This window comes from Tursiops truncatus, chromosome 3, assembly GCF_011762595.2.
Source record: "Tursiops truncatus isolate mTurTru1 chromosome 3, mTurTru1.mat.Y, whole genome shotgun sequence".
In the NCBI taxonomy this organism is placed as follows: Eukaryota; Metazoa; Chordata; class Mammalia; order Artiodactyla; family Delphinidae; genus Tursiops; species Tursiops truncatus.
The window spans coordinates 16,154,004-16,169,987 of record NC_047036.1 but is presented as its reverse complement, the minus strand read 5'-3'; the positions used below and the strand labels follow the sequence as shown (position 1 = coordinate 16,169,987).

General features: G+C 34.8%; 1 protein-coding gene across 2 annotated transcripts in view; it reads left to right on the top strand.

The window, feature by feature from the left end:
- CDH18 (cadherin 18) overlaps nt 1–15,676 on the top strand; it is a 504,214-nt gene extending 488,538 nt beyond the window's left edge. The window contains exons 11-12 of one of the 2 annotated variants that reach the window (XM_073802032.1): nt 4,484–4,735; nt 13,276–15,676. In XM_073802032.1, coding sequence (XP_073658133.1) covers nt 4,484–4,735; nt 13,276–13,766 — 743 coding nt within the window. In that variant the 3' untranslated portion in view covers nt 13,767–15,676. The remainder of the gene's footprint in view (nt 1–4,483; nt 4,736–13,275) is intronic. The other variant, XM_073802033.1, reaches the window with a different exon arrangement.
- Nucleotides 15,677–15,984: the final 308 nt, after the last annotated feature.

The window sequence follows — 15,984 nt, the reverse complement described above, 5'->3', positions numbered from 1 at the left end:
GGTATACAAGGCTTGTGCTTCTTTTGTTAAATATATTAAACATTTTATTCTCTTTCATGCTATTGTAAATGAAAATTTTTTATACATCTTTATTGGAGTATAATTGCTTCACAATTCTGTTAGTTTCTGTTGTACAACAAAGTGAATCAGCTCTATATATACATATATCCCCATATCCCCTCCCTCTTGAGCTTCCCTCCCACCCTCCCCATCCCACCCCTCTAGATTGTCACAAAGCACCAAGCTGATCTCCCTGTGTTATGCCGCTGCTTCCCACTAGCTATCTAGTTTACATTTGGTAGCGTATATATGTCCATGCTTCTCTCACTTCTCCCCAGCTTCCCCCTCCTCACCCCATGTCCTTAAGTCCATTCTCTATGTCTATGTCTTTATTCCTACGCTGCCACTTTTTTTTAGGTTTTAATACTTTCCAAGATATAAGGTAATTTTGGACTTTAATGTAGGATGTGTTTTTGCCCAAGGGAGTATTTTAAAAGTATGCCTTATTTTAACTTAAACTCTACTACAGTTTATGAAAGTAGCACAGAGATTAGAACCTTTCAAGATCGTTCAAACTATTGAACAAAGAAATAATGGAGCACATACTACTAGTTCAAGAAAATTATATCTGAATTTTAGAAACACAGTGTTACTTGTATTATACTGTTGTATTCTGTAGCCTTCTGTCCCTATAGAAATGTAGAAGTTGGAAGTATATCTATCTACCCAAACTTGTATTTTACTGTAATATTTTTTGTGTGAAAGATCCCCCCAAAATTATCAATTATGAAGTCCCTGGACTTCCTATAATTGCAAAAATAAAATTTTGTTATTATTATTGTTTTTCAAAGGACTCAAAATTTCAATTCTTTCACAGTCATCACAATGATATTTGTAAATATCTCCATGATTCATCTATTGTATATCTGCATGGCAGTCTCCCTGCTTCCTCCTATATTTGTCCATATCATTTTCTGAACAAAATGGGATATGCAACAAAATAAATAATACATTGTCATCTATTTTGAAAGACTAAACCATGTTCAAGGCTATTTCCATATTGCATCAAAGTTATAGTTGCTGGGAATGTCAGGAAAATATTGATTATATTCAGAAAGACATTAATTACTAACAGAGTTTTCCAAATTTTTCTTTAAATTTCTAAGTCATTTCAGGCCCCTAAATTCATATAAGACATGTAGAATTTTCACACTGTTTTTTTCAAAGATTCTTCATATGACATACTTTTCTAATGCTTTTATCACAGTCAAGGTCTTCTAAACTGGGTTAAAGTGTCACTTTTAAGATAGTAGACCCAAATCTATGCACTGTATTCCAATGACGTCTTATCAATAAAGATCTGCATAAAAATTCCATATCATTATTGAATCCTTCTGAGACTGTTTTAGATCTATTGCCTCATTGCTACATTCAGATAGTATATGTATTAGAAAATAATAGATGTTACTCAAAATCTCTCCCATATGATACTTTTCAAAGTGTACTGTCTAACACATATCTTTAGTTCCTGTCTTGTTAGCTTAAGGTCTTTGTGCTAGCTGTTCAAAATCTCCTTAAATCTTAATCCAATACATTAGCTATATTAGCTTGGCTTCCAAGTGTTCTATAATCTTCTGTCTTCATCCAAAGACAGACAGTTAGAATTAAGAACAAAACTTGGGTACACATTATTAGAGATTGTCCTTTATTTGACATTGATAATTAGCTCTTCTCATCCACAGATTTTACATCCTGCTATGGTTTCCTTTTATTCAATTTATATTAATTTTTTATCCAGTTTAAAGTAGTTATGCAAGACTTTCTGTAATACTTGTTTTATTTTTAAAACATTATATTTCAAGTTTAGAGATTTGTTTTCTTCTTGTCACCTAATATTTCAGTTTCAGCAAGACAAAGTTTGTTCTCATATGTATATGTATATTTATGTGTGTGTGTGTGTGCACATACATACATATATGTACACATATATATATATATATCTTCTTATCTCTTTCATTTTATTTCAAAGTTTTCTTGTTCAAGTTCAGTGAGCCTACTGCCAAGTACATTTTTTGCAGTTCCAGGGAGATACACAATATCCCTTGTCAAGAGTTCATTATTCTGCTGTGCTAAGCCTTTCTGGGTAGGAAGCTCTTTGTTTCCTGAATCCTCTTTTCTTTTCAAAAGTCAAACCTTCAGCTGGAAAAGCGAAAGAATATCGTCATGTCTCCATGTGCGAGAGCTTTCTATTTGAGAACTTAAAATGCACTAGAAACATATTCAGGCTTTCTTCTTGTTTCTCATCATGTTTCTGATTGCATTTCCAAAAATTATCTTGAAAAAGAACATGTTTCCAGATTAAGAATGTAAAGTGGCCACGAGGCTAGAGCCATGAAAGAGAGTCCCCATCTACCCCTGCATGTTATCATGTCATTCCACACATTATGATATTTACTGAGACCAGGGACCAGTGTCTTACATCTCTTCTTCAGAGGACCAGCAGTAAGATTCTCAAACGTGTTTGTGCCTATGAGCCCACGTTCAAACTTTTTCCTTAGGCTAAGGAATTGTACATATATGCAAGTTTATATTAATCATGAAGCAACATCCTACACCTGATAGGTGTGCTTACTCAAAGGTCAGGTTTCCAGGAGAGTACCTGTGATGGCTATACTCTTAAAAACACACGTGATGCAGTTTCTCCTCTTTTTTTTCCATCATTCTGAAACCTGCTTCAGAGTAGGCAATCGACACACTTTTCTTTAAATTTCTCTTCTTCCAGGTGAGAAAATATTTTAAATAACTTATTAGATTATTTATTTATGTTCTATAACAAATCTTCAACAACTTATACATATATATGTGCATATATATGTGTATATAATTTTAATTTACGTATATAATGTGTATTATTCATGTTTTATTACCTGCGTTATATTGAATATTTGAAATATTCATTATCTTTCTATTGCATTAGTTTGGCAATGTACAACCAAGAGAATATAGCTGTAGGGTATTGTATCATGACTATCATAAACATACTCATAATTTTAAAAATTCCAATTTTCAGAATAAGAGAAATTGATAGGAAAAAAAGAATCCCTAAAAGTAATTGTCTAATGATTTACTGACTTTTTAGTGAAAAGTAATTAACTCAGATGTGTAGTCACAGGTTGGATGATCAGGGAAGCAGGCTCTGGATTGGAGTTAGGGGGCAGGATATTTATTGGAGTGTGCTCTCATGATCGACATCTGTGGACCACAATGGAAGTGGAAGAAAGAAAGGTAGAGTGAGCAATTAAGCTGTCATGCAATTTGAATGTGTCCATGGCTGACCCCATGGGAAAGCTCTGGAACTAAACTTGCCCTTCAGTATTTTCTGCATTCAGCAGAAATGGCTTGACATTTATAACCTTGCAGCCATAAGTCATTGGCTATGTGTTGCTCCAGAAAAGTGTAACCTTGGGCCAGGTCGCAATCTACAGTTCAGGCAACAAGTCACTTCATGCAGAGGTTCTGAGCAGCACATCCAAGTGTGCACCAAAAGGGTCCTTTAGCTAACAGTCACGGAAGGGGGACTAACAATGCTAAGATAAACATTTCCTATGTGCACCTGAGGCATCAATACCAATTGGAAGTGAACTGATGGAGTAGAGGCAGTATGACATCCTGGTATTGAGCAGGGTTCTAGAATGTATTTGGGTTATAGCTTGATTATTCACTAGCTCTGTGATTTGAGGCAATTTATCCTCTGGGACTGAGGTTATTTATTTTAAAATTATTATTCCTAATAAAAATGATTTTCCCTAAAATGTAAGGAATTTAACATCCTCTCCCTTATAGGGTTGTGTGGACTGATCAAAATACCTCATGCAATCATTTACTATAGTACATAGTATTTTTAAAGCACATAAAAAATGAAATTAACTATTTTATTCATTATTAACTTACCCTTGGTGTGCCCACTATAACAAGAGTGCTTCAAATCACAAGTTTAAAATAGTTTATCAATTGATCTGGTGTCTCCATAAATACATTACCTGTACCAATGATTCTTAAACATTTTTGTACATTAACCTCACCCAAAGTTCACTAAAAATATAGCTGTCTATTTCTACCACTTATATTAAGAGTCACCAGGTTTGTGGTAGGAACCACTGGCTCACCCCGAAGTCTGGTATCCATGTATCCTTTTCAATCCTTTGGCTATTATGCCCATGCCCCAAATGCTTACCGCTTCCTTCCTCCTCTGTCATCCACTATTTCCCCTCCCCTTCAGTCCAGGCCTTATTAACTTTTCACATATGTTTCTCCATTTGAGAATGAGTTTTAGTCCCTGGTTAATAATCTCCCCTTCACGTTCCTTTATCCATTTCATAAACGGAAAAGAAATCGCACATGCCCATTTTATCCATTAAAGGAACTGTGAATCTTTAATGGCGGCTTTACTAAGTCCATGTTGTTCTGCTTATGTCTGTCATAGATAACACAGCCAGCATTCTGACAAGGCGGAGGAGATTTAGTCGAACTATTCAGGATGTGTATTACCTCCCCATTATGATCTCTGACGGTGGAATCCCCTCTCTCAGCAGCAGCAGTACCCTCACCATCAGGGTTTGTGCGTGCGAGAGAGACGGGCGCGTGCGGACCTGCCGTGCAGAAGCCCTCCTGTCCTCGGCTGGCTTGAGTACAGGAGCCTTAATCGCTATTCTACTCTGTGTTGTCATTCTCCTAGGTAAGTCATTCTAAATCTTAATGTGTGATGACGATTCTGAGTGTACCCTACAATGGCGCGTTAGAAAAGAGAGCAAAAGAGACAGAGAGAGAGAGAGAGAGAGAGAGAGAGAGAGAGAGTCATTTTGACAAAACTTTGGAATTAGTAGTGCTTTACGTGATAACAAGACATGACTGTTTCCTTTAATTAACTTTCTCAATACCATAGTTAATCTGGAAATAATTTGGTTCAAATGTGATGAAAGAGTTGAAATATTAAAAGAAGGGATACAATAGGAGAAATCTTTTTGGAAAGGACCTATTTTAGAAAGAATTGATATTAAATATTCTAAATTTCCTATTGAAAGGGCATTTACAATTTATTTCAAAGAACATAGGTGACATTACTCTGCAAATGAATCTAACCACCAAATAAAAGGAATAAATTTCTTGTAGAATTTCTATCAGTCTAAAATGAGTTTATCATCAATCTTAGCTGAAGTTTAAAGGATTAAATATAAAATAATTTTTTCCTCAGATATATCAAATTTTATTAAATTAAAACTAATACATTTTTTAGATTATTTTTTGCATTACATTTTATTTTAATAGAAAATAAAGTACTTTCTCTAATTTTATGTTATCTTTTTAATAGTTGGAATCTTATCACAACTGCATTTGAAACTAATATTACTATAATCTCTTTAGAATTGCTATACAAAACAAGAAAGGAAATCCAGATTTTTTTATAGGAAAGGCAGATGTAAATAATCTTTTGCTTTATAGTTTAAAATGGGTACATATATATATTTTCCAGTGTGTCCTCTCCCTCTAGTTTTCTCTTAGGAGCCTTATCTTTTGTTCTTTTCTTGCTACTGTGCATACATAAGGAAAACAAACAATGTACTTTGAGACACAGATATTTTTGCAAGGAATATCCTTTGTTTTGTTCCTGGGTTAGAAGACAAATTACCCGTACAGAGGAGTGGAGATCAAGGCGGAATAAGATTGAGTAGAAAGGATGTTTAGGCAGGATTGAGGCAGGTTGGGGTAAAATGGCAAAAATAGTGGGCTTTGTTCTAGGAGTTTGAGGAGAAGTTGAAAGTAGGTGCGTCCCATCATAAAATTTGCATGTTGAACAAAGATGATTATGAATGAAGTGGAGAACAGATCTCATGCTGGTAAAGAGAGCAGGTAGGCAAACTGACTAGAAATATGACACATTTGTCTCACTCAGATATAGCATAATTTGGACCAGTATACTTAAAATGGAGCTGAAGAAAGATTGATAGTACCAAGATGTCTTAGGTGAAATCAAAAGTGATCTTGGGTAATAGGCTGCAAATCACAGTGTGGAAATATTTACCAAAATCTTTACTGAATGCTTATTGGAAGTACCTGAGATTCCATGTGAAAACTGCAGTGTTAATTATTTCAGGTCAGTGAACAATTACTTAATGTTTATGACATGGTGTCTTTTCTTGGAACAAGTTTCCAAGGGCTAAAAGTAAAGTAGCCAAAAATTAAAAAAAAAAAAAAAGTGATCTTGGATAAACTGGATTTGAGACTGAGTTAGAACAGTATCAAAGAAGACTTTTCATCTCTTGCTGAATATGGGCCCTGATCTTCCCTGGGTTGGGGGACACCAGAAATGCATTTTGTTGATGTTACCACAGCAAGAGTCTATAAAGAGAGAGAGGATAGACTAGGACTGAGCTGTGATAAACTCCAGTGTGATCTTTAAATCAAGAAGGATGCGGTAGCATAGAGCAAAGGAAAAATCACAGAACAAGGAACAAAATTAGTAAGGTATAATATCCTGAAACAAAGAAAGTAAGTGCATCAAGGAGGACAGAGCATTCAACAGTGTTCAAAGCTGCCCAAAAGTTAAATAAATTGAGTAGCAAAAAGTATCAATTGCACTTAGCAACTTGGAGTGTGGAGGTTTGATTCACCATAACAAAAACTATTTCACTGCAGTACAGTCTTTTGCAGAAGTGTGGTAGAGATGGTATCTGGGAAAATCAGGCTTTCTTGATTTTATTAATTTATATATTGATTATTTATATATATTTTAACTGCTATTTTCTTTAGAAATTAACAAATTACCTTTTATGTCTTTGAAACTGAAAATCAAAATATCACAAACCAAAAAGGAAAACAAAACAAGAACAAAACCCCGAAGAATAAACAACTATAAATATTGAACCCTCTAGGGTTCCTAACTGAAACTGAAAAGAATAGAACTCAGTGACCTTTCATAAGTCAATTTTACTTCCATTAAAACAAAAACAAACACTCTGACATTACTATAAGTTCCTCCAGAGGCCTTATTCTGAAAGATATTTCAACTGGTGGAGGCATGTTACCTTTGGCTTTTGTTTTCATTTATCATCATAAAATTATTTTTGCATACTAACATTAAAAATCTTTAAAATTGAAAGATGTCAATATAAGGTACATTCAGGTGTACTATATAAAATAACATTTTATTATTTCATGAAACAATACATCCCTTTAATTGACTTTATGAAAATGTTTTCCCTTTGGGGTAAATAAGAGAACATTTCTATATTTTATGCTGTACCTCAGGGCTAATGAAACAAAGTTTCTATTTGATATGTTTGCTCTTTCAATTTTTATTGAAACTCAAATGTGTCTTTACAGTTTTATCCAAAGGTTGCAGAATTTCTTAAGCTTAGATTTAAACAATCACTATTTATAATGTAATTTATATTTTTCATGGCATTTTAAGGGTTTATATCGTTATTCAGAAAATATCTGACCCACAGACTTGGATGGAGTCATCTGCAGTTTTGAAATATTGTTGGTTAATGTGTGAGCTCATAGGTTTCAAGGAAAATATCAACAACATCAGAGGTAGCAATACTTTTAGAACTTGTAATTCTGAAATAGCATTCAACCTCAACAGCTAAATAAATCATGAAGTTAAGTTAATCTTTTAATACTGAAAAATGTTTTACTTAGTAGCTGTTTGTGAACATGACTGTGATTGTGGAAACTCAGCCCCAGTTTTGCCACTAATTAACTGTGTGATCTCAGGACCCATGAAGTCTCTTTCTTCTATTTCTGAATCTATGAAAATAAAGTTTCAACTAGAATGAACTTAGAGTCATCTGCAAACTTCTGTGGTGCTTATTTATGTTTTATTATAGGTTAAATATGATTCAACATTTTACAGTTTGGTCAGACTCCATCTATGTATATATTGATTACCAGAAGATGGGGTGCTTGAAAACCAAAGGGCCTAACTTTAAATGGTAAATGTAAACCTTGTGAGTTGAGTTATGTTTTGTCAGGATTACCTTTTCAGATCCATTTCAAGGAATGGATAGAAAAGAATTTAGAGTGAGCCATCATGATGCAATCAGTTTGGTGCCAGAGGAGGGGATTGTCAGAGTCCTCTTTCCCTCCCAGGGATCTGACATTTCTTTCCCAACCCACCCTATTACTTGTCAGAGGGACCAGAACTGTTGGTAGAGTGAACCAGTGCAAGAGATGATTGAATCAGGATCTGCATCAGACCTCTGGAAGGCTACCTTTGTAGTCCATGCATCACATATGATCTGCTGACCTAGATGAATCCACCACATAGTTTGCTCCTATTCTTGGATGTAAATTTCATCATAAATGGGGATCAAGGTGGGTGTGGTGGGAGGAGAGTGAGGAACTAGGAGAGGAGGTGGAATTGATGAGAAGATAACTGCCAACCTGCTTGCCATGAAAGCTATTTTAAATGACCTTGTGGGCTCCCCTGAGTTTGAAAAATTGTGTCAATGAGAAGTGTCATTACCAATTATGGCTACAGAAGCTAATCAGAATCATCTCCCTGACTTGGGCCACCTCATTCTACCAAGTTTAGTACTCACATATGATGGTATGAAAAAAGAATCAAGTGATATGTAGGGGTAAACAAATCTGCTATGAAAAGTAGTTTGGGGGAGTATGTTAGGAGTCAGTACATAATGTATTCAAATGCAAGTTGTATGTCAGTTTCAGTTATGAAAACTCAAAGCCCCTTAGTACTCTAAGCACTGGAATGATAATATAAGTAAGTAAATATAATATAGGAGAAAACAAAGAGAAAACTGTTTCCACAAATTTGAATTCCTTTATGAATAGAATAAATTACTGACACAATAAATTCATTATAATTTTCTTATATAAAAAGAAGCACTTGGGTTTAAAATCCTGGCCAGACTTAAAGAGAAGAAAAACACATATACTAACCAAGAATAAAATATTCATTAGAATAAAGACATCTCAAAAATACTACAATTAATTCATTTTATTCCAGACTATGTAATCAAACTTGAAAATACCAGAAATCATTTATAATATAATTTTGAACAAAAGACAAGTTCTGTACCCCTCTCTCTCTCTCTCTCTCTCTCTCTCTCTCTTTTTTTTTTTTAATAACACCATGGCTCTATCATATTATATTTTCCCAGATGAACCACTGAAAGAAGTACTACCCTGTTATACATGTATGGTTTGATATACTGTGGGAGACTCATTTGAATATGCTTATTTGCCTGCCAGTTCGTAAATAGGGATTTAATTCTCAAATTTATATGTATGATTATTATCTTCATTTATTCTCTTCAAATAAATTTGGCCTTGGGATTTTGGGGGAAACATTTAATTTGTTTTTCAAACTTTAAAATTATTCTCAAGCAAAATTAGGTGTTTGGTATTATTAGGAGCAGTAAGTTGATTTTTAAAAATATTTAAAAATTATTTTCCTAGTGAGACTATTACTATTTCCTAGTGAGACTATTACTATGAAGATTCACTTAACCCAGTGCCACATTATCACTCTCACAGAGATTATTCTTTTGTTCATCCACATAAGAATTGTTTACAGAGTATCTGCTGTGTGCCATTCGCTCCAGAAACCTCTACTGAACAAACATGATTGTAAAGAAATTCATTAGGAGTGTACCTTCTCATTCATGCTTCCACATTCTTCTCTGAATTGATTTGAATTTGCCTTTGACTAAAGGGACCATATGTCTGTATTTGTCCTGATGTCCTGATGTAATTATAAACAAAATCCCCTTCCACCCTTAAAAAGTGTCCCAGATTGTACGGCTATTTATAAATTGATCTTTATAATAAATAGTTATGTAACAAATCTAGGAATCATTTGTCACTGACAAGTAACTCTCTTTGTCTAGAAAAAGAGAAAGATGTAAAACTCTAAATTCAAACTTACCTAGTATCTATATTTTGAATCAACACACATATATCAGGAACATTTTCTTAAATTCGGGGAAATAAACAAATAAAAGCTATCATAATAATAAACCCAGCATAATCCACTATGTTTCATTAGGCAAATATGATACTGATATTGGTGAAGGACGTAAATTACCTCCATACTTCGATAATAGTATTGATCACATTCTTCCTGTTATACATGCACATAAAGTCCCTTGGCATTAACTACCAACCATTTCAACATAAGGAAAATAATTTATTGACAAAAGTAAGAAATTTTACTATAATAAATTAGGCAGTCTGTAGAAATAGATGTTTTGATCTAGAACAGCCTCCTCAGTTAATCATAAAGATGAGCAGAAGTATATAGTGGATGATAAATATAAACCTCTGGGTAGAATGGAGTGCATTATTTGAGGATACTGCTTGGGCCACTGAATTAGAAAGCTGTAGGCTGGATTTACACTAAAATAAACAGTGAGGTATTAAATGCATATTGATGGCATTCAGTGAAATGTTTCTTTGTTGTTGTTTGTTTGTTTCTTTTTCCCAAAAAGAAAGTATAAGCAACGTGAATGGGAAACTACTGTATTCTGTAGCAGAGCATTTATGAAGCAGAGCCACATGCAGCATCAGCATTTCATTTTCTGCTTTTTCTGTAATCACTCCCTTTCCAACACAGTGACTCACTAATTCCCCATGTCTACTATAATCTCCCTATTGCATTTCCCCATTACTTAGGCAGTATCCTCTTATTCCATACTTTTCCAGATGATTCCCTGACCCTCCCTAAAGATGTTTTGTCTCTTTTTTCTTTATTCCCACAGGTTCCCACTTGCCTCTTGTATGCAAAATTAGCTTCTTCCCAGTACACTGTGACCACCTCTTTCCACATATGGTAGATTTCCCTCTCATAATTATCCTTTCCACTTCTGGCTTGAATATCTATTCCTCTTTCTCTCTACATTTTCAAGTCTTAAAATCACATATACACTATGATATCTAGTTCAAATACAGGCAAAGCTTATCTGTATTGTTTATGGGTATACATAAAAAGGGGTTAAACTATAAAGAGAAGCAAGGAAACAATAAAAGAAAAAGAAGTTATTTTTTAGAGGGGAAGGGTAAAAGGGTGGATTCGAAAGTGTCAGGTATGTTCTTTATCAGAGAACAGGTAACCCGGTGTTCGCTTGCTTTCTGACCATTTGTTAAAGCTTACACATAATCAGTATTTCCAGGTAAAATACAGTTTACAGACATAAATAAATAGACAAAATACAGTATAGAAATGTGAGTTTTGTATAAAACATATATATCTGTAGGAGTTTCTGTGTGTGTGTATGTATACACATACACCTACAGATATATTACATGGGACACACTTAAGCTATATATATGTATAAGCTATAATATACTTTTGAGATGTATATATATACACACTTATGCTATAATATGTATAGCATAAATATGTCCTATACATAATATTGGGACAAATATCTAATATATATACTTAATGTGTTCATAAAATATTTGCACATTGCATGAGACATACTTAATTGTATATTACACATATATATGTATGTGTATACATACACATATTATATATAGTATGTAATATGTACGAATACATATATTATACATGTATTTTTGTTGAGTTTCATCTCATATTATACATATATAATACATATATTTTTTCTGTTGTTATTCATATCAAATTTACATTTAATTAAGTGTCCTGCATTATTTGCTAAATCTAACAACCCTACATTCCATTTGAATATACCTCTCTGATTATTATATTATAAGGAATGTTTTAAATACTAGTGAACCTTATAATTGTTATCATAAAGCCTAAATTATCAGCTAACCAAGAAGCAAACAGTCTGTAGAGATGAAGTAAAGGGTATTGGGCCTAATGACATAAAGTAGAAATATCTTTCTATTTAGTAATGGTTTAATACCATCAAATAGAGTAATCTGAAACTATTGAAAAACCACCAACGCAAAATACCCAAGACCTATTTCTATTCATTTATTCAACGGCTACAACATTATTGATAATAAGAACCTATTCACTGCTTTTGGCTAAGTTGCCCTAAGACACACGGCCAACAGGTCACTCAGTTCCTTGTTCTATATTTTTAAAATAATGAAGTTTAATATGGTAATGGAAACATCATCATCTTTGGTGTGAAAAGTCATAAACTACAGCCCAAGGTTTTCCACCTGCCATTTGTGTGGTCTTACAGTTACATGGTATTTACTCATGTAATCTCTCCTGAGTCTCAGTTTCCTCATTTTAAAAATGAGGAAATCCCCAGCTCTGCTTTGAGGATTAAGTTAAAAAGTTATGTAAAGAGCATTGTGTAAACAAAAAAATTCCTATGAAACCTAAATTATGTACAAATAAAATAACATATTGGGGGCTTCCCTGGTGGAACAGTGGTTGAGAGTCTGCCTGCTAATGCAGGGGACACGGGTTCGAGCCCTGGTCTGGAAGGATCCCACATGCCACGGAGCAACTAGGCCCGTGAGCCACAACTAATGAGCGTGCACTTCTGGAGCCTGTGCTCCGCAACAAGAGAGGCCTCGATAGTGAGAGGTCCGCGCACCGCGATGAAGAATGGTCCCCGTTTGCCACAACTAGGGAGAGCCCTTGCACAGAAACGAAGACCCAACACAGCAAAAATAAATTAATTAATTAAAAAAAAATAACATCTTTTGCAGCTTGATAGATAAGTGCGATAATTAATGCCTGATAATATTATTCTAAAGGATAATGAACAAACAAGGTGTACCATGTAAAATATTCCTGCTTTGATTTTCTACAAAGCATCAAAAGGAAAGAGTTAATTATAGGGTCTCCTTCTTCCTATTTTACAAAAACTTAAAATATCCTGCCTTTAGTGTACTCCTTAGAAGGATAAGTATCTATAGATTGACTCCCACACAGAATTATTTTTCCAGTCAAAATTTCATATTGCTTTTCCATCATCTGTTTCCCTGACTGAACGATTAGACTTCATCACTGGTCACGAATCCTGAAGCCATAGCCTGGCAAATGAGAATATCACAGAGTTCTCCAGAAGATCAGCGATTCCCAATGTTTTGTAGAGATAGATAGTCATTTTCTACATTCTTCAAGATGTTAAAATCTCTTGTGGTGGTATTCACAGAGTGCAGAGATCAGGGCTGTGTTACAACGTAAGCCTAAATGGAATGTAGCTGATGATAGTGGCTGGGAATTGCTGATGTCCAATCTCCAAGAATGTCCTTCTTCTTTTTCTAACCCTTCATCCTCTTTCCATTTTTCCTTAGCAATTGTAGTACTTTTCATCACCCTGAGACACAGCAAAAAAGAGCCCCTGATCATTTCAGAGGAGGACGTGCGGGAGAACGTGGTCACCTATGATGACGAGGGGGGCGGCGAGGAAGACACCGAGGCCTTTGACATCACAGCCTTGAGGAATCCGTCTGCTGCCGAGGAGCTCAAGCACCGGAGAGATATCAGACCGGAAATGAAACTCACCCCCAGGCACCAGACGTTTTCCACCCTGGAAAGTATAGATGTTCAGGAGTTTATTAAGCAAAGACTGGCTGAAGCCGACCTAGACCCCAGCGTCCCGCCTTATGACTCTCTGCAGACTTACGCCTATGAGGGTCAGAGATCAGAAGCTGGGTCCATCAGCTCGCTGGATTCAGCAACCACACAATCAGACCAGGATTATCAGTACCTTGGAGACTGGGGACCCGAGTTTAAAAAGTTAGCTGAACTCTATGGAGAAATAGAATCTGAAAGAACAACTTAGGGGGTCAATTCTTGCAACCTTCTAGAATTCGCTTCCTGAGCAAGTGGAGATATAACCTCAGCAATGGCAAGGAAGAAGCTTGGAAACAGTATTAGGAACTAAGCAAGCAGAGCACAGCTACTGTAGAAACAAGTGCCCTTTTCATGATCGAAACTGGGTTATTTAATCGGAAGAAAGTCAAATTAAAAAAAAAAAAATACAGAGAAAAAGCTATTGTTCCTTGTGTATATTTTCAATTGCTCAATAAAGTCTGTGTACTGTTTAATGAAGAATTCCTGAATTAAGCCAAACAATGATATTTGTTTCAATACTTTGTGATTTCTTTTCAAAAGGAAAACTGAACAAAAAGTTTCCAAATCACTTATGACTGATTTCTAGGGGTGGTACACTGTAAAATGAAACTGGTGAAGTTAGTCACAACCTCTTTTTCCACTATTTCTGGTGGACTCTTGAGACCCACACCCTGTTTTTGTGACACATCTCATTAGCTTTGTCTCGTGTTGAAATGACACGAGATATTTCCAATATACCAGGCCACTCTGTCATGGACTTGTATGTATCATTTTCCTTTGCCCTCCCCACTTCTTTTCTCCATATGAAATTGATGGAGCATGGGGATTTGCTGCTTGCACTATGATGTATGCAACTTCTGTGCACCAGTTGTGCACTGCTCTGAATCACGGAGACTACTGTCTCTGTCCTGCCTGTCCCCCTTTATTTTAACAGGAGAACCCCCTTTTTTAAGTGGATAGAATGAATGTTTTAAGATATACTCAGATCATCTATGTCAGGGAAAGATTTAATTTAAAAAAATACAAAAAACCTACAAACCTTATCCTGTACAAAACATTGAGGAAATCTATACTTTTTTCCCCCCATTTGTTTTAGTGCATTTACGTCAGCAATTCTGATTATTCCTGTACCTAAAATTGGTTGTCAAATATTTGATGATTGGTTTATACTTGTCTAATTTGCTTATTTTTAACATGGCAGTCATTTAAAAAAAAATGAACCTCATATGATAACTATGTAGTCTGAAAAGACTATCCTCCAACTTACATAAACTTCGTAAACTTATGATTGACTTGTCTTTATTCCTCACAGAAGCTCAGACTTTCCCCATCTCACTGATTGATTAGCCCTTCATGTTTGAGACCCACAGAAAATGTGTAGGGCTTGGAGCAAAAAAATAGGAGGTTCCCACTTATTATTCTCAGACACGTCTCTTAAAGTCAGAGTCCCAAACTACAAAATAGAGATGGCAAAGATTTCCCTGCTTAACTTACAGGGTTATGTGAAGATCAATAATCATCTGTAAAAATGTTTTGCCAACTGCAAAGTGTTCTGTTATGTAAAGGCTGGCAGACACTATCATTTTCTAATTCCATTAGTTCATAATTATAGAGTTACATATATTTTGAATAAAATACTATATTACCATGGGATAATTTCATGAAACCTTCAACAGTGAATTAACTGCTAACTGGAAATATAATGTGAAAGTTTAATTCTTTTGACATTTTCCCAAATAGGCTAATTTTTTTTTCAGAATTTCTTGGGATTTTCCCCCTAAATTGCTTAGATAACAGTTTTCTGTTGTTGATATTGGTCGTGAAATAAAAATTCATAGCATAATGATCCTAGTCTCCAAAAATGACCACATTTATGTATTTTAGATTAATTGTAATTTTGAAACCCTCAAATTAAGATTTATTTTAAGGGGAAGTTTTGCCTTTGCTCTTTAAATATATTATAGAGTCTTCAAAAGTTATATGCCATTTTCTGTCCGATTCTACTGATGTGCAAAATTTTGAATTTTGCCTCTGTTCACAACTGCCCTGTGCTATTATTTTTCAATTTTGAGGTATGGGAAGTAAGTAAATTTAATTTGAATATTTCTCAATTTGTGTTTGAAGCCTGAGGAATAAAATGTAATTTAAGTTTTTAACAACATTTTAGCTTTCCAGATGCTGCTTTATCATTTTTTATATCATAATAGTATGCAGTCCAGTATAAAGCTAAATCAAAAGAGACAGGGGCTTTGGGGAACAACCTCTAGAGACCCATACTCTGATTATGCAAATGCTGGGCTACATTCACCCTGACAGAAGGATCCACATTTGAAGAATGACTGTGGATGCTGGTGCTTTGACTTTCTTATGCAAAGAGGACCAGGAAAACCAGGTTTTGGATGTCCCGTAGGTTTTTCGATTTAGAT